The sequence below is a fragment of the Morone saxatilis genome, unplaced genomic scaffold (genome assembly GCF_004916995.1).
Source record: "Morone saxatilis isolate NCDOM2014 unplaced genomic scaffold, NCSU_SB_2.0 Contig3, whole genome shotgun sequence".
Taxonomy (NCBI): Eukaryota; Metazoa; Chordata; class Actinopteri; family Moronidae; genus Morone; species Morone saxatilis.
The window spans coordinates 20,609,488-20,628,500 of NW_023339873.1; the positions used below are offsets into that span (position 1 = coordinate 20,609,488).

At 40.3% G+C, this 19,013-nt stretch overlaps 2 protein-coding genes across 3 annotated transcripts in view; both read left to right on the forward strand.

Moving 5' to 3' along the window:
• The window catches only part of mocs1 (molybdenum cofactor synthesis 1), a 10,785-nt gene extending 3,290 nt beyond the window's left edge, over positions 1-7,495 (forward strand). The window contains exons 4-11 of one of the 2 annotated variants that reach the window (XM_035674213.1): positions 109-273; positions 1,326-1,387; positions 2,737-2,848; positions 4,000-4,112; positions 4,504-4,614; positions 4,758-4,878; positions 4,973-5,020; positions 5,239-7,495. In XM_035674213.1, coding sequence (XP_035530106.1) covers positions 109-273; positions 1,326-1,387; positions 2,737-2,848; positions 4,000-4,112; positions 4,504-4,614; positions 4,758-4,878; positions 4,973-5,020; positions 5,239-6,359 — 1,853 coding nt within the window. In that variant the 3' untranslated portion in view covers positions 6,360-7,495. Of the gene's footprint in view, positions 1-108; positions 274-1,325; positions 1,388-2,736; positions 2,849-3,999; positions 4,113-4,503; positions 4,615-4,757; positions 4,879-4,972; positions 5,036-5,238 lie in introns of both variants that reach the window. The other variant, XM_035674214.1, reaches the window with a different exon arrangement.
• On the forward strand, positions 6,755-14,346 carry LOC118337175 (cilia- and flagella-associated protein 100-like). The gene is made up of 13 exons (XM_035674085.1): positions 6,755-6,823; positions 8,958-9,141; positions 9,721-9,779; positions 10,309-10,472; positions 10,570-10,650; positions 10,823-11,007; positions 11,395-11,482; positions 11,753-11,795; positions 11,884-12,038; positions 12,582-12,711; positions 12,897-13,099; positions 13,689-13,782; positions 14,059-14,346. Exons 1-13 carry the CDS (start codon positions 6,755-6,757, stop codon positions 14,185-14,187), a joined length of 1,584 nt encoding a protein of 527 aa, XP_035529978.1. The 3' UTR covers positions 14,188-14,346.
• The last annotated feature ends 4,667 nt before the right edge of the window (positions 14,347-19,013 follow it).

A 19,013-nucleotide genomic window follows, 5' to 3' on the forward strand; every position in this document is an offset into this window, starting at 1 on the left:
GGCAGATACTGGTGTAAATATTTAGCACCACAGTTTTCTCTCTGTTTCTCACTGTTTCCCTTCTTTTTTCCTCTTCCTTGTTCCCATGTTTGCTCTCACACTTTGCAGCAGAACTGAGGAAGCTGGAGGGTCTGAAAACCATTGCAGTGACAACCAACGGCATGAACTTGGCCAGGCTTCTGCCAAAGCTCAAAGAGACTGGCCTTGACCTGATTAACATAAGCCTGGATTCACTCGTCCCTGCCAAATTCGAGTTCATTGTCAGGCGGAAAGGTAGGGAAAAGTATTTGACCCATAATGTCAGCTGCAAGACTGAAGGGAATGGTATGGTATGAAAAAGGGAGAGATTAGTACAGGGACACGAGTGTTAGAGAAAAGCAGTTTTTCCTGCTACATATAATCTTAGAATAAAGCATTTCAGTATGCTTAACTGCAGCGTGTCTTATCCCTAGAACATAGTGTAACAGTGTCAGCTTGGTTCCACTGTTGCAGCTCTCTGTCTGTCTAAAACCACAAGTTGTTGACAGCCTAAATCAATACTGTGTATATGAGCCTTTTGTTGAGGGCCAGTGCCTCTTTGTTACTGAGGGAAGCTGCAAGCTGTAAATACAGGTGGAGCGGAGGTGACAGCAGGGCAGAGCTCTGGGTGGTTGGCGTATGGAAGGTAGACACAGATGGACAGACTGAAGTCAGGAAATGAAGGAGAGGAAGCAATGGCAGTACTGAATATTGAGTATTACTGAGTATTAATTTTTCAGTAAAAGGTTTAGCTGACACTAGATCTGTAGGTATAGCCTGAAAGAAATCTTGTCTCTCAGTAAGCTTATTTCAGATTTTATGTGCAACACATTTGACATTTAATTGCAATTATGAGCATTGTAGATCATTAAACAGAAGCCTCAGCTCCTTACCAGCCAGTGTAAGCCTACCTGGATTTGTGGGTTTTGTTCAGATGAAAACAAATGATGAGTCGGACCTTGGCAGTTTGCTGGGAAAGAGCTCTGGCTGCTGCTGAGGGATTACTTGGAGATGTTTACATACCAGTGGTTTGTGGTAAATCGTGAGATTAGTCAGATCTTTAAAGACAGTGAACAGAGAAAGCACAACTTCTGTTTTAAAGGCCTGTAAAGCTGAGGCAGTGTGTGATCTCAGATTGTCTCAATACATTTCTAAAATCTAAAAACTTCCCACAGATCACACACCATCTCCACCTAAGATTTGTATTGATAACCCAAAATGCAAAGATATCAAAGGTATGATTAATGCGTTATTGCAAAACATTGTTTAAACATTTCATCAACAATTTCTATCTCTGTTTTTTCCAGGGTTCCACAAGGTCATGGAGGGCATTGATAAGGCCATTGAAATGGGCTACAACCCTGTCAAGGTACAGTATTTGTTCATCTTTTCAAACTTGCTTTTGCATAGAAATGTTTACTGTGTTTTAGTTAATTTTATTCATTATTAAATCTCCTTTTTATATATCCCTTTTTCTTCATATGAAATTAGGACTTTTTACTGACCTTTTGTACAATCTAAACAGATGAATATTTACTATATGACTATTTTGACTGGAAAACAAAGTGATGTAACGATACACTCAACTCAAGATTCCTTTATTTCTCAGACAAAAAGTGAAGATGATGTCTTTGTGCCTTGATACAGCTCCTGATGTGAGCAAGCAAAGTCAAAGTAGATAGTGCCATCAGCTATTTAAAGAGTGTCATGATTTATTTTTTATCTCACCAGTTTGAATCTTCACATGTGTGTATTGCAATATACCGCTGTATACCTTTACATTCCTATTACTGAAGCAATTTTCAGCCAAGTTTGCTTCATGTTGTATTTATGACCATTTTTAGACTTTGTGAATAATCTGACACCTTTATGGATAAGTGTATTCATTATTGGAGTGAGGTACAACATTGGCCATTGCTGTGTCAGCATAGTGTAACAGAACTGCTGAATATATTATTTCATCCATATCCTATGACTCTTTGCCCAAAAAAGCTACAGAATCACCAAGCTGCTTCCTGATGTAATGTATGTGACTCAGTATTGCATACCAGAGTTCCCCATTGCGCTGTGCATGGGGAGAATGTTTAAAAAAAACTAACATCTGAAGTGGCTGGCGTCCTTAGACCTAATCATTCTGTGAGGTGTTTTCTACTGCTGTGGGAGTTTTGGAATGCAAAGATAGCTTAAAAAGTTCTTAGTGTTAAGGGCTGACAGCGTGTTTGCTAAGAAGTTAAGATGGTTAGCTTGATACCACTGACTGCAGAAATCTCTACTTCCTCCTTTTCCAGAGTGGTTCTTGGCACATTTGACAAGGAGAAGCTAGCTGTAGATGAGATAGAGTGAGTCGTCAGTTCAGTTTGAGTGAAGAGCCTACGTTTCAGATTGTATGTGCAGCAACTGTCCCCAGAATGTAAACAAGAAAGAATGGTGGAGGAACATTATTCCCGAGTGACCACCAGTCATCGACCAATAATAGATCAATAATCTGTCAGGAGTATTTCAAGTCTTGTAAAAACTACAGGCTGTGTTATTAAATATTGACGCATGCACCTCCAGTAATTCATTCTATCTGTGCAGATGCCTGTGTGGGTACTTCTAGCTACTGTGTGGTTTGGGCCTTGAACTTGGCTTCCTTACAGTTGAGACGCAACAGGCTGCAGAGGAGATGAATGTACAGTTTAGTCATCAGTGCCTGTTGGTGTGTGCTGCCCTCCGTAGGTTAACTGTGTGGTCATGCGAGGCCTCAACGAGGACGAGCTGCTGGATTTTGTGGCACTGACAGAGAAGAAGCCTCTGGAGGTGCGCTTCATCGAATACATGCCCTTCGATGGTGAGTGCTCACTTCCCACAACGTCTTATCACACAGGTCTGAACAGCAGTTCTTAAATCATCCAATTGAATATTTACTGTATTCATGTACCGTATTTTCCGGACTCCGACTATAAGTCGACTGTTTTTTCATTTAGTTTGCTCGCGTGCCGCCATTATAGTCGAGGTGCGACTGTATATATGAATTAACATGTTTTTGAATAATAATTCCGACATGAAACGAGGAGTAGCCTAAACATTACCGTCCAGCGCCACGCATAAGGAGGACGATGGCGCTTTCGTCTTCCTCCGGAGTTGGCGGAGACGTTCGAAGCAACATGGGAGGATGACGAATTTAATGGATGTGTTGTGAACTGGGCCCTGTAAAAATAAATTTCTAAATTAAGGTAGCCTCCCGATATTTGCCTGGCTTGCCGCGCGTGCCTAACATCGCCTAAACATGCTTTGATTGCATTGCATTCCTCCACATTTTTAGGCTACATTTTCATGTACCACAATCAGCATTTTTGTTTCAGTGAATCTTTTGTAAATGGACTGCCCTTCATATCGCCCAGCTCACCTCATTTCACTCCTTTTGTCTTCATCAACATTCGCGGGGGGGGGCGGGGCGGGGGGGGGGGGCGCGGGGGCGCGGGGCGGGGGCGGGGGGCGGGGGCTAGAATTCTCAGTCTTTTTGGCCTCTATGTGTCCAGTACCTACATAGTCTCTGTCCCTCTTTTTTTTCTTCTTTGGTCACTGGATTTTGGAATACATATCTAAATAAATGCCGACTTATTAAGTCCGGGGCTACTCATATTATATGGTTTTTTCCTCTTCATGAGGCATTTTTTGACTGATGCGACTTATACTCCGGAGCGACTTATAGTCCGGAAAATACGGTAAATCTTTCAAGAGTAATGTAACACCAATGAAATGGTATTACCAAAATAACTGCAGTGTTAAATTAGGGTATAGTATGTTTTTAGCCACTCAGCCCAGCTTGTTTTTATGTAACTTGTAAGAAGAAAGTTAGCTCTGTTCAGCGTTGCTTGCAGAAACATTACTGATGTACACACACACAAGTCACTGGTTGTTGAATCGTCAGTAAGCTGCTGTAGCTTGTGATATGCTATAGCCTACTCTGAGCCGCACTGCTTCTTCTCCTCTCTGCAGGAAACAAGTGGAACTTTAAGAAGATGGTGAGTTACCAGGAGATGTTGGACCGCATTAGGCAGCAGTGGCCCAACCTGGAAAAGCTTCAGACTGGACAGACAGACACTGCCAAGGTCAGTGGGTCCGACTGTACCGTATTCATTCATTCTGTCTGTCAGTAGCTGGAACACTGGCAAACATGATTTATTAGCTTAGTGTGCATTATTTCAATAATCCTCCTGATCACCTGAAACTCGGTCAGACTCAGAGCTTTCAGAGCACACTGTGGTATCTTGTCAGCAGACACATGTTTGTAGTGCTGCTGGTTAATTCATTACAAAACTGAAATCAACATTCACAATCTTCCGACAAATCTTATTCAAGACCAGATCTCAAGATATCAAGTGTATGATGTAAGAGCGAGATCAGTCAGATCAGCCAGATCAAGCACTTTGCTTTGAATGCTTTAAACCATTCGTAAAGAAATTGTTCACATGATCATTGTTTGACACTTTTTTTTAACAGACATTTCAAGTTCCAGGCTTTAAGGGTCAAGTGGGCTTCATCACCTCCATGTCTGAACATTTCTGTGGCTCCTGCAACCGCTTACGCATCACTGCAGACGGCAACCTCAAGGTAAAGCTTGTTCTTTGTTAAGCTGTTAATGAGGTCTGTGACTGTGGTAATGTAGCTCACTTATAGATTTACATACTACCAGTACCTATGAATAATCCCATCCATCAATCTGTTTTCAATCTTTGACCCCTTCTCTCTGTCAGGTGTGTTTGTTTGGGAACTCTGAGGTGTCCCTAAGAGATGTCTTGCGCTCTGGGGCACCAGATGAGGAGCTACTGCAAATCATTGGAGCTGCTGTGGGCAGGAAGAAGAAACAACACGCAGGTAGATTGTGCACTTTGTTTATATGCAACACATCAATTGTGGAGTATACTCAGAGATTATTTAGGCGTTAATATCTTCTTGTTTTTGTCTTCAGGCATGTTCAGTATCTCCCAGATGAAGAACAGGCCCATGATCCTCATTGGTGGGTGACATGGCTGTACGTACAAATCTCTGACACTCAGTTTGTTCTGTCACAATTAATTAATGATTTTGAGGGCATTTGTTTTCTACATTTACAGCCTGTTCAGCTCCAAGTTGCATTTACATTTGAACTGCTAACAATTACTAACTTTTATCTAGAGGGTGAATAATGTATCTTCATCTAAATATGAATGTTGTTTTATTGTCTTTATCCAACAGGCACTGCAACCCAAATGCTGTTGTCTCTGCCAAAGCCACAAGACAGCCAGAGAGCTTTCCCCATTGTCTGCCAACTTACCAACGACACATTCCTCTCTCCAACAGCAGCTCCTCGCACGGGCCGTTCAGGCAGCGGGAGAGTCCTGAACAGTGACGGTTCTTTGTGCCTTCCAGACTGCGCTGCTTCAACACAGGCAGCCAATGTTTGCCGCTCTGGAACCTTAATGAGAGGGGGAACCCAAGTCAGGTCACGTATCAACAAAGAAAACCTTAATGCGACGGACAACCTCCACCACGTAACACCCCGTCACTCCTCTGAGTTTGATAATGGTCTCACTTTCACCAGTTGTCACACTAAGACCGCAAGTTTTACTACACGCACAAATGTCACGAGCTACACTAATGAAGACTGTCTCAGGTACGCACAAGCCAGGGGTCCTAATGCTTTGAAAAGCCACTTACTCAGGACCCCGGGAACACCTATTCTTTGCACACTACTAATCAATGCCAAAACAAATCCTAAACACCACAATGTTAGACTGTGCCATCAATCAAGTTCCAGCAAAGACCACACCGTCAAACTCAGACAGTTTGTGAGCGATCAGACCACATCAGACATCAACAGTAACCTGAATGAAACCACCGAAGCCCAGCTGACGCATACAGACGCCCAGGGCCGAGCCACAATGGTTGACGTTGGGGGGAAAGTTCCCACACGTCGCACGGCCACAGCCCGCGCCACCGTCATCCTGGGCCACACTGCCTTCCGGCTGCTTCGGGACAACCAGCTGGCTAAGGGCGACGCCTTGGCTGTGGCGCAGTTGGCCGGCATCATGGCTACCAAACAGACCTCAGCCCTCATCCCGCTCTGTCACACGCTCCCCTTAGACCACGCCTCTGTCACCTTTGACCTGGATGAGGTGCAGAACGCCGCCATCATCACGGCAACGTGTCACACTACGGGCCGGACAGGAGTTGAGATGGAGGCTTTAACAGCTGTCTCTGTCGCTGCGCTGACTGTCTATGACATGTGCAAGGCGGTTAGCCATGACATCACCATCACAGATGTGAAGTTGGTCAGTAAGACGGGCGGGAAGAGGGACTTTCATCGCCATCCTTGACCTCACCTCCTCCCCCACCAATGAATCCAACACAGGAAAACTGAGAACTGACTTAACAGAAACTGACAGAAATGGTCATATTTGTCTGCAAACTGAAGTTTATGCCATCAGAATAATAATGTGAGTTATAATATATTTATTATAATTACTTGATCTGTCACTGATCTTCACAGTAACTCTCATTTAGCAGTGCTTTTCAAACCATTTCAGTATATGAAACAATTTATTTGCTGTAATACATAACAGATGAAGGACTGCAGTGTTTCTGTTTATCTCTAGAGGGCACTCATGTGTTACATTCACAAGCCTCCCTGGAAGTCTTTGAGCAAAGAACAAAGCCAGGACATCCTCAGTGCTATTGACATGTTGAATGTATTTGTCTTTTATTAGCTCACATGAACTTTGAAGATAATTCCATTCAGGATGAAGCCCAGGTGCCTGACCTGAAAGCTGAGCAGAGAAGTGTATGTTTCAGTGTCTTTCCCAGGTCCTTTACTTACCTGCACTGATTTGCTGTAATTAACAGCACTTTGAATGTTTTTACAGTTGAGTTTTGGGGTTCATCCAGTTGTATGAAGGGTAACTCGTTTTCAGTTCTCTGTACTTCACTGGAAACAGTGGATATGTGTACTTACACCACGGGACAGAGGATCACAGTAAGATGACTGTTTTTTAACTCTTGCTTTAAAATATCCACCATTCACATAATGGCTGATAACACAAATAATCCATTACACTACTTGTGCTTTTCTTGTTTATTTGTTTTCCCCTCTGTTTACCCCCAGAAGGAACTTGATTGATTGTTGATTCGATGTCAGTTCAGAGTTTATAGTTGTATGTGAACGTGTCATTCTGACTGTGTGGTGATGCAGCCTCTATGTATTGCATCATGTTGTTAGTATTACTGTAGGTACCATGCTCTCTGGTCTGCACTGTAGACCAGCAGTTCTCACCTGTTGTCTCTGGAGAACTGATTATTGATATTTTTGTGTCATAGGAAATAGTTGATTGTATTAACTGCCTCCAGCTCTCCTCATTCACTGCTCATTTTCTGAAAGAAGTACATGCAAACTGTGAGTTGCTGGAGCTTGTGTGGCATTTATTTTCCCTTATAAAAATGATAATATTCTACAATCTTTCTCCTGTGATGTCTTAATGTGCTGACAGTTGAGTATTTTGTGAGTCCACAAGGTGGTTTCAGTCAGTTACAGCCCACAGTGTGTCCCATGGTGTTTTATCTAAATAAACAGTAATACCATATACGTATAGGGCTTTATCCCAGAGGGCATTCATAATATGTATTTCAGTTGAATTGCTTTTTTTATTATATAATATCTGTTCCGTATTTCTGTTACCAATCCAAGACAAGTTGACTTATTTGTCCACATTCTGAATTACTGAGAGACTACATTTTACCAGTATAGGTAGTTTGAAGTCCAAAGTGCAGCAGTTGTTTTCTATGTTTTACCAGACTGAAAAGAAAAACAGGCCCGTCATCCTCACTGGCAGCTGACATATCTTTACACACACTTTTCTTATACTCAGACTTTGTTCTGTCACTGGTAATCATGGGCTGATGGTGGTGTTAGCAAGTCCAACGAACGTTGAGCAAAACAATATTAATATTACTAATTGCTCTGATTAGTCATTGCTATTGTCTTTCACTAAACTTGGATATTGTTACTTTTCCACAGGCAGATGGAGCTGGAGGAGCTGTTATAAACTTTTGGTTTTAGTGACAGTGCTTCCATGTACTACCAGAAAAAATGCAGTTATGAGTCAATAAAATGGGAAATGGAAAAGAGTTATTAGTAAATAATTGAATATTGGAGGACATGAATTATGTAAAAAAAAAAACTACAGTTGTGAAATACAAATATGGCTAATTCACTATTATTAACAATGTATTAAACAGTGTTCATTATTTCTTAATATATTTTATAGTTTTCAAAATGAAGACAATTGTGAGGGGCTTTTACTTCACTTTGTTCTGTCAAAGTAAAAAGTAACTTTGAAGGCTATGTAATGCCATTTTTTCAATATTAAACGAATAATAACACTTAAATATGTGAAATAAAACTGGAAATAAATAAATGAGGAATAAACATATACATTTAAACATAAATATATAAATAAGTCTGTAGGTTTTTGTTTAAAAAAGGACATCTTTCAAGTACATTTTGTCAAGTACATTCATATTTTTTTTTTACTTTTATTTATTTAATAAATACCTATTTAACTATTTTGATATATTTATTTTTACATTTATTTATATATATTTATTGTCTCATGTATTTATTTAATTTTGAATAAAATTGCACTCCAAAGCAGCAGCAGTTACCATGACAACAGTTGACAATCAGGAAAACAGTCGTAAAGTCCAGTTGAAAAACAGTGGAGAAGTGACACTTGGCTACAGAGAGAGAGAGAGAGAGAGAGAGTACAGCACTAGAAACAGTGACAGTGAAGGAGAGAGGACACTGAAAAGAGGTTGGTGCTTAAGCACAATGTACTAATGATAACTGTGCTACCTCCACTGCGTAGTGTTCCACATTGTCTGCACGTAGTGATGTTTGAGATTGTACTGCTGTTCTCCAGGAGCTGTGTAAACTCTTGGCTACGCCCGAGGAGGAGACTGAAGATCTAGCAGGAGAGGTGGTGGAGGAAGAGGAGGAGGAGAAACAGGAGAAGACGAAGAGTCCTCAACAAATTAAGAATAACACAGCTCTGCTTAAACAAACACGAGACAGCCCTGACCAGAAGATGTCTGGGAGCAAAAAAGGTGGGTAGAGACAGAGCAGCAGGTCAAAGCATGTTGAATGTGGTAAAGGTCCTTCTTATAGTATTAGACTTAGACTTCTTGATCCCTTTGGAATGACTCACCTCAAGCGAAATTGACTAATTCCAGCAGTTCGTACACTCTGTAAACTTATGATATAATAGATAGTTAAAAATCACATAATTAAAATTACAAAAAAATTTTTTTTTTTTAAAAGTTTCAAGGAGAACAATAAATACTCTTAGCTAAATATAGAAAGATCAAACAATAACAGGTAAACACTAATTACTTACCTAAATATGGAAAGTAGAGCAAAGACATCAAAAGTAAAAATAACAAAATAAAACATAAATGTTCACGAGAACATGTATAGAGGCTTACAAGAAATAATAAAAATTAAAAACAAAATGGATAAATATATAGGACTGTATATGGCATTGTGTTATTATACAGTGGATAAATGACATTAGCAGAAATTAGCAGTTAACTGGAGAGGCAGCCGTCTCCCACAGCTCCAGGAACTGATTATATATATGTATATTGCTTACTTAGTGTTAAGAACGACCTGTCCTCTGTCCCTAGATACTTTTAAGAATATCAGAGGCCTGGATGAGAATGAACAGCAGAGAATACGACTGGAGGTAAATCATATAACAGTTTCAATGTATTTTCATTCTAATTTAGCAGTCACATATGTGAATATTTGCCCACAAATGAAAAGATATTTAACCTCAAAAACATTATAGAGATTATTGTGGCACATTAGTAAAGCACTGAACAGAAATATCTCAAGGTGGCATTAGAAATCAATAATCTGGCATTGTCACCCGAAGTATAAACCAACTGTGGATAACAGATAGTGTGAGAATATTTATAGATCAGTATGCTTTACTGATGTTCCTGCTTTAATCACATTCAACTTTTTCTTATGCTGGTTTAAAAACGGTCTTTCTTAAAATTGTTCATCCACATTTGTAAGCAGCATTTTTCAGCTTTTTCTGTACATTTACACAAAGTGTTTAGTTTGCTCTTGCACCGCTGAGAGTCTGTAGCTAAATATAAAAACACAGCCAGGAGAGTGCAGTTTAGCATGAAGACTGGAAGCAGCGGGAAACAACGAATGGTGAATCATCTGCAATACTCCCTTTACCATCATCCTTCTGTCCACAGGCATCTCTGCTGATGAGCAGGTCAGAGATTAAGAAGTTGAACAAGGCTATTGCAGCAGAGCAGCTACATATTCAAAGCCTTGAACAAATCCTTGAGGAAAACAATGACAAATTTCAAAAGGTTTTCAAGAGGACTGAGAAGAAATGTTCGGATGCCAGAACGCTGTAAGCAGTAGTGGATTCCCTGTCGTTGTAACATAAGATTAATTCAGTATTTCTTTCCCAATGTTGTAATAATTACAATGATGTCGTGTGTTGTCAGGTTAGAAAATGAGATAAAGTCCAAAGCAGAGACGATTGCTGAGGTAGAGAAGTTAACTGACGAAATGGGGACTGTGAAAAGGTAGTGCTGTTCTCCATGTTTAATGTGCATAAAGTGATTGACCAGTAAGTGCTAGGAGAAGAACCATAAATAAAAGCGAGCCATTTTAAAGGTATTAATCTGCCATAAGTATGTTTCAGTGGGATGCAGTGGAATCTTATATGGATATAAACATAGTCTTTCTTCTTCACAGTGACCTCTCTCAGACTGAGGACATCCTGAATAGATATAAGAGATACAAGAACATCTTGTTCAAGCTGTCGCCTCCGGAGTGGCAGGAGGCCCAGGAGGCTGAGGCTTTTAAAGCTACAGTCCCATCTAACAGAGACCCTCAGGATGAGCAGGACGAGGAGCCTCAGGAGTCAGCAGATAGGCAGGGTAAGTGTTAAACCATCGACATATAAAGAAAGGACAACGTGACGGCTCCCCAAAGGTGAAGCCAAAACCTCTCCATCGTCTCCTGGTGGGTGAATGCAGTATAGGTCATATTTTATATGTATATATGTAGATGGTTAAAACCCAGAGAAGCAACAGGAAATAGAGGATAACTGCCAGGGGGAAGTTTGTTATTCCAGTACATGAGATATGAGATGATTATTGGAAGGCTGAGCTGTATTCAGTTGTTTCTGCACCTTCAGTGCTAGATGCTGCTGAATCCTCACAAGAGACAGATTTTGATGTTTGGTGTGAATTGATGCAGAGGTTCACATGTCCTGACCTTTAAGTACTGCTAGCAGTGTGATCGGAATGATAACGTGCACACAGGTTCGGAGACAGGTGTGGAGTCCAGTCCAGGTCGAGTGCTGCCTTCGACTGGAGAGTCTACGCTGTCCTCAGTCCACAGTGACACACTGTAAGGAGACACCAATGCACCACAGCCATGATGAAATCTGTTTGTCCTGGAAAATCCCATACTGCAGTGGATTTGGTGTTAGGTATTAGGCAAAAGAATCACCAAAGAAAAACATACTCTCCGACCAACATCCCTTTATTTATTTATCACATGTTCTATTATTATTCTTGTTACTGCTGTTTCATAAAGCCGTACAGAAAACCATCTGCCAAATGAGTCTCATTACATCTTCATCTCTCCTGAGCCTAAACTCTCTCTTTTGAATTTTAGGGTCAAAAATTATAAAGAGGAAACCGACAGCTCTGAATATGAGGTCAGTTTTCCTGAACCACTGCCATGTTTTATCTTGAGTGTGCTCCTGCAGTTCTCACAGAGTGCCGTTACCTTCTCTCCTCCCGCAGGACAAACTGGAGCTCTACTTCTCCGATCCCCAGCAGCTACTGGTTCTGATGACGGAGCTGACGGATCAGAACCTTTCCCTGATTCAAAACTCCACCAGGATGGATGAGACCCTGGAAGAGCTGCAGCAGACCTTTGAGACCGCCTCAAAGGAAATGTAAGCATCATATTTATCTAAAAGGCTCATTGTAACCTGCAGTCCCTGCCTGGACAGAATAATGTTAGACAACACTGAAGAATGTAAATGGATGGTAAATGGACCTGTACTTGTATAGCGCCTTTCTAGTTCTCCGACCACTCAAAGCGCTATACTAAGTGCCACATTCACCCTTTCACACACATTACTCAGTGATTCGATTTCGATCGAACAGAAACTAACTCATACAGTACACATTCACAATGCACACAACCAATGGCAGTGCATCTGTAGCAATTTGGGGTTCAAGTACTCTTGTCAAGGATACTTCGACACGTGGCAGAGGAGCGGGGATCGAACCAACAACATTCTGATTGGGGGACGACCCGCTCTGCCTCTCAGCCACAGCCTAATGTGCAGCATAAGAGGACACAACATGTACAAAAACAAGCTTACAACAATTATATGCATTATACTAAATATTGTAACTTAAAAGAGGAATGTAATAAACATGTAAAGCAGGCACAAAGAATCCCATCAATCCTTACTCCTCTCTGTCTGTAGGAAAGAGGATGAAGAGAAGCTCACATTGCAGGTAACTGACATGCAGGAGAAGATCGACAGAGAGTCGGAGAGAGCTGCCGATCTCCAAAAGAAGGTTCAGCTCCATGACTCATTAAAAACCGAGGACCAGGTAAACAAGCAGAATGGACTGTAATGATAATGATAATTTTACATCTGCACTTGGAAACAACACCCAAAAATCATCTGAAGTGGCGTCAGTAAACTGCAAACAGAATGCTAATCCTTGCTCCGTCTCCTCTTCTCCTCCTTCCCTCCTCCTCTCTCATCTCCATCACTTCCTCTCCTCACTCGCAGGATGTTTTGCTGGATGCTCTGGGCAAGAAGGTGACAGAGGTGCATCGCTGCTGCTTGGATAGCCGGTTGTCCCACCTCAGCACGTTGGAGAAGCTGTCCAGTGTCGAGTACCGCATGTCTTTGCTGCTACAGCTCATTGAGAACATCCCTGAAGAAAGCTTGGAGGCACTGAGAGAGATCAAGGACAGTGAGAGGATGAGCAGGTTTGCCTTGTTCATGCAGTATACTGTATATTACATACTTTAGACAACATGATATATTAGCAAGTAGATGCTATATTCATCCAATAGTATCGAGTAGTAGTAGTAGTCGAGTAGATGACTTTTTATGGATTTTAATGTAGAAGTGTGTTTTTTGCAGACACACATTATTGTTCCTAGCAGACTATTTATATATATATGTCTTAATGTATGTCTGGAGGGAATCTTGGTTTAGTATCAGCATGTTTGGACTCCAAATGGCTCAAAACATTCACTCAAACTTTTGAATTATTGATTTTTGTATCATTTTTAATATATGTGTAAATGTCTGTGTATCATGTATGAGTGTAATAATAGCGTGGGGGCAGTAATGTTTTGGACATTGTTAACAGAACAGTAACACACAGCACAGCAGTTTGTGGGAGTCCTGGCAGGGACAGATGTTTCAGTCTGCCTTTTCTGTCTTCAGTGCAGAAATACAATGTACAAAGTAAACTAATGGTAATGTAAGGAACTCTGAATTGTGCTGTTTCCCCAAACAGCACGTTACATGAGAACCCCTTCTTGTCCTACATTCTATATCACGTTCCAGGCTGCGCGAAGAACAGCTGAGACTGGAGAGGGAGAAACAGAGAGAACGGATGAAGAAGTGCATGCAAAGATCCCAGGGTGAATCCAAGAAAAAAGTAAGTCTTTCACTTCAAAATGGATACATTTTAGGTTATACATTATATCACACATCAACTGGATTCATGGGAAATGTAGTTGTAATTTGGAGAAACACTAATAATAAGTACCTTTGTAAAATACAGGAACCAACCTTCACAAATCAGCACAAAGAGATGTATGTTAGTTTTTAAAAAAGAAATTTGGAATTGATCAGTTTCTTTTCTGCTCTAATGTAGTCAGAGCAGTCCTTCTCAGTAATTACACAAACCTAAAACATTCTCTTTCTCCTTTAGAGGGGAAGAAAGCTCATGCCCAGATGCTTCCCTGTAGAGCAGAAGACCAAAGTCAGTGATGAGGAGGACAGCATTCCTGCTGAAGATGAACTCCAGGCCTACCTCTTCACCAATGAGGACGCAGAGTAAAAAAAAGGAATTAGCACATACTGTATAATGTTTGAAAAGAAAAAAGTAGATTATAAAGCATAATACTGCAATTTACTCTCTCTAAGGGTGTGTGAAACTTCATCTGCTTTCCAGAAAGACATTTCATTGTTTTGATTAGCTTCAAAATTGAAAGAGCTACTGGATCTGATAAGATAATACTTTATTGATCCCCCAGAGAGGAATTTAGATAGAAATAAGTACCCATTAATAGAGAAATAAATAAGTATAAGAATATAAGATAGACAGTATAACATATACTGTATTTGTGTGTGTTTATATATAAGATCATATTTAATGTTCTTAACTATTGTGTGACTTGTTTCAAATCGTGAAAATACAGGAATTAATCTAACTATTATTATAAAAGAATACATAAGTCACTTACCTTGAATGCAGTCTGTCCTGATTTGTTTAAGAGTAAATTTAGAATCCAGTTGATAATCCATGGTGATCCCTGAAAACTGGAGGAAACGAGAAGTTAAAAAGTCACTATTGTCTGTAGGAGCCAATTTCTCCTGCAGGTCCGATTGTGCTTGTTGGCATACTGAGGTGATGAGGTAAGATTTCATCAGGACTATAAAATCAGAGCTCTTCCACAGAGGAAGGAGACATCTATTCTCATAGACAGTAATATTACAAGTTTATTGGATCTTCTTAATTAGCAGCTTCCTCTTATGTTTTATTGAAATAAAAAGTAGACTTTGCTGAATATTAGAGGCTACTCCCCCTGAAATCTGAATGTATAAAACAGATGAGAGAAGAGCAGACCACCCTATGAGTTACTGTGAGTTGTTCAGCTGTAAATATACTTTCAGTTTCTGAAAAAAACAACAACAGAAGAGCTCATCAGAGCCCAGCCCTTTAGAGATTAACAAGAAACAACAGGGCCATTAGTAATTCAGTGTTTTCACACTTAGTTTAAGTCAGTCCATCCTAATAAAGAACATAACTAATAAGAATAATATAACTAATAAAATAAAACATAACCACATGTAATTTTCCCATTCTCAGTCTCAGGTCCTTTCTGTAGGGGAACAGTGCATTGATTCGTTCATTGAATGTACTACAGTGAATATGAGCAGTGATATACCCTGAGTTGCTCCAGCCCAGAGAGCTGTCTCAATACACTGAAACTGCCATGCCCGTCACTAGAAAGAGCAGAATGTCAGCTCTAATAAACAAACCACTCCTGTCCTCACCGTGTTTCTTGTAAATCAGGTGCTTTCCCAGCAGGACGTTTTCCACTGACTATATAAGCGACTGAACACTGTACAACTGAACAACTGCGCAGAGAAAGGATTTAAAGTTTTTTGCTGAGTAGCGGCATTGCAAGTACCCCATTAGGTAAGTCATATATTTACAGTCATACAATGCACTGAATTGTGTATTACAATGTTTTTGTGGTACAGTACTTTGAGCAAAGATGAAGATGATGATGATGATGATGATGATAAAATTACCTAGATAAACAGATTTTTGGTCCTAACTCAGTCTGATGCAGCAATTATGACAACATTTCACACAAATATTTAATGGGAGAGAGCTATGAAAGGATTTTTCCAAAAGGTAAAAGGTCAACTTCACTGTGACATTATAATGTCCTGAAAAACAAAACAAACCATTTGGTCCATTTTTCAACACCATAGCTCAGTTGGTTGGACACTGAATTGGTAACACCTTTGACTCACTAGTCAAAATAGGTTTTTGGCCGATTCCAGATTTACTGCACATGACTCACAACACAATTCATCTTTCCATGTCATTCATTTTGTGTTTTACTTCCTACCTTATTTAAGTATACAGCCATTTTGTACATATTCTCTCTCTCCATGTCTCTATTTTTATCTTTTATCTCTATTTTTCTACGCTTGATTGTGATTCTTATGCACCAAAGCAAATGCCTTGTATGTGAAAATTTGCCAATGAACTTAATTCTGATTCAGAACATTATCAGAATAACAGAACTGTAAACAATGTACTGCTGCGTGCCTGGCTATTGGCGATCCTGTGAGTGAGTTTCACCTACAGCTCATAGAAAGGCATCGCATCTAAAATGTCAGGAGAAAAAAAAAGTAGCACATTGTGTTTTTTTGCATTAATAAGAATCTATCTGTAAGGAACCAAGCAGTGAGACAATGAGGAAACAGGAATGGTGCTGGAAAAAGTGGGTTTTTATTTATCCAAAAAATGCAGAGTATAAACCAAGAATTTAATAACATGGCCTATAAAATAGATCAACAAAATATAACTGTGATCAAATAGCAACCAAACAAAGTGTCAACTGAACAAAATGATCTAACACAGTGAGACAAGAGAGAGAGCCTGTAGTGAGGACTGCCAGCCACTAAGGCTGCCTACTCGTACCGTTCAGAGGTATTGCCTCTTGGTGTGGGGCTCTCCAAGCAGATCACTACTTAGCCACAGCCCGGGACATCCTGCAGTTCTTGCAGAGGGTTCCAGCTGGAGGCAGGGAAGTCTGCCGTTACTCTTTGAGGTATGTTGGCAGTAATCAAAGCAGTTCATTTCAGCAAGACACACTGAATGACTGAGAAAGATAGCCGCTCCTTGATGTCAAGGTTTCTCAGAGGGGGCCAGAGGCTTACGGTTCTCAGGACTAGACCTCCGTGGGACTTGGATATAGTCCATGGTGTACTTCAGCATTCCCAGTTTAAACCCCCTGGGATTGCCGATTTGATATGGTTTCTCTTGCATTTCTGCTGGTTATAACTTCTGCCAGGAGGATAGGCGAGCCCCAAGCACAGGGAGTTCCCAATGATCGCTGCAGGTTCTTGTCGGATGGGTCAAGTGTCGTCCTAAAAATATTTTTTGAAATTCTACCTACCTACTCACAGTGCTCTCTGTGTGCTAGCTGCTGGGTGCAAATCAAAGTTACACTTTTAACACTCAAAATGAATTCCTGCAATTTGACTATTTCCTTGTCAAATGTAGCTACTGTATATTGTTACCTTCAGGATATATCAAGTAAATGTACATAGAGCAGCAACATACACACACAAGTGCCCTCCGGTTTAATGTACACACAGTTTCTCTCAACTGTCCCACTTTATTTCAACATTAGTAAAAACATCCCCAGCCTGAGGAACAAAGCTCAGCAGGCTGAACAACATTGTGACATTATTGATCCATTGAGCGTGAACATTCGTTGCTAGCTCATTATTAGCCATCATCACTCTGTAGCAGTCTGTATTTAAATACACACACGTTACCATCAAAAATAAACTTTATCCACTCAGCTCTAATGTCCTCTGAGGTTGAGGGCCATTGTAAATTTTTTGTGATTATTTCACATTGTATCAGTTAGTTTGGAGCTGAATAAGTTTTGGGTAAGTTTAGCCCTGTGGTCTACAGGATGACAGTTGAAGTTATCAGTTTTCAGAGAGGGGGAGAGAGGGGAGAATGACATTCAGCAAAGGGCCACAAGTTGGAATTGAGCCCATGGTTGCTGCAGTGGGTGAGCCACCAGGGCATTTTGTACTTTTACAATGTTTTGTTGTTGTGTGCATGTACACAATATAGCAAACTAAATAAGGGAAATTAATGAAGGCACAAGTTACGGAAGAATGAAAAATGTCTTAAAGACAAAACAAAACAAACATTTGATTTGTTCAGCCTTGCTCTGTAAGATGTGCACTGATACACAAACACACACACACACACACATATATAGTAAATGACAGTGGATACACACTGCATGGGGACAAGGGACAACATTGTTTAGCCTGTATGTAACTCTGACCCATGGGTGCCATTTACCACGATCATATCTGATAGAGATAAAATCCAGATTCAGGTCGTTTTCCATAACCTGTTTTAAAAACATTTCCTGGCAGAAGCTTTGTGTACAGACACATCCTTTCTGTTTTGCACATACTCCACCGACTGTCACTGTCCTGCCCTGTGGCTACAACCCTGAAAGTGTTTTTATTAGTAGATTGATACTTAGAGGTGGTAGAGAGGTAGGTTTGCAGTTAGAGCTCCTAGTCTCAGGAATCACCTGCACGAGGAGATCAGGGCGGTTGAATGTCTGATTTGTTAAATTACTTTGAAACCCATTTTTAAAAGGGCTTTTTGTTGATTTATGTTTTATGACCTGTTAGTTCATTTTGCTCTCTTTGTTGTCTTTATTTGTAACACATTTGTAACTCTGTTTTGAAATGTGCTATACTGTATGTGCTTATGATAAATAACGTTTTTATTCTCATTATCATAGTAGGATGATTATTAATTTATTTAGAAACTAAGAGGTAGAGAAAGAGTTTTTATGATATGAGAATCTCAAAAAGCTGTAAGGCAGAGGACACTGCTAAAGTGTCTTTCACTTAGTGACTTTAACCAGGCTTCTTGTAAGATCAGCATGTTTCTTGTAAGTCACCTGCACAGGACATTCTCATCGGTCAGTCTCTAAAAGGCTGGGCTCTGATGAGCTCTTCTGTTGTTTTTACAGACATTAAGAAACTGAACAACTCACAGTAACTCATAGGGTGGTCTGCTCTTCTCTCATCTGTTTCTACATTCAGACTTCAGGGTGAGTAGCCTCTAATATTCAGCAAAGTCAACTTTTTATTTCAATGAAACATAAGAGGAAGCTGCTTCTCTCTGTCTAAAACAGGCTCATTAAGATATAGAAGATCCACTAAAGTTGTAAAATTACTGTCTATGAGAATAGTTGTCTCCTTCCTCTGTGGAAGAGCTCTGATTTTACAGTGCTGATGAAATGATGTACACACAGTGGCGTGCACAGACTTTCTGAAGGGCAGGGGCTTCCCCCAGAACATTTTCAATTA

What these genes read in the sequence shown, in the direction of transcription:
- LOC118337175 (XM_035674085.1), top strand. Translation starts at nt 6,755, where the DNA reads ATGAACTTTGAAGATAATTCCATTCAGGATGAAGCCCAGGTGCCTGAC. An exon ending in TCAGTCCACAGTGACACACT is followed by an intron (nt 11,483 to 11,752) that starts GTAAGGAGACAC and finishes TTTGAATTTTAG; the next exon opens with GGTCAAAAATTATAAAGAGG. An exon ending in GACAGTGAGAGGATGAGCAG is followed by an intron (nt 13,100 to 13,688) that starts GTTTGCCTTGTT and finishes ATCACGTTCCAG; the next exon opens with GCTGCGCGAAGAACAGCTGA.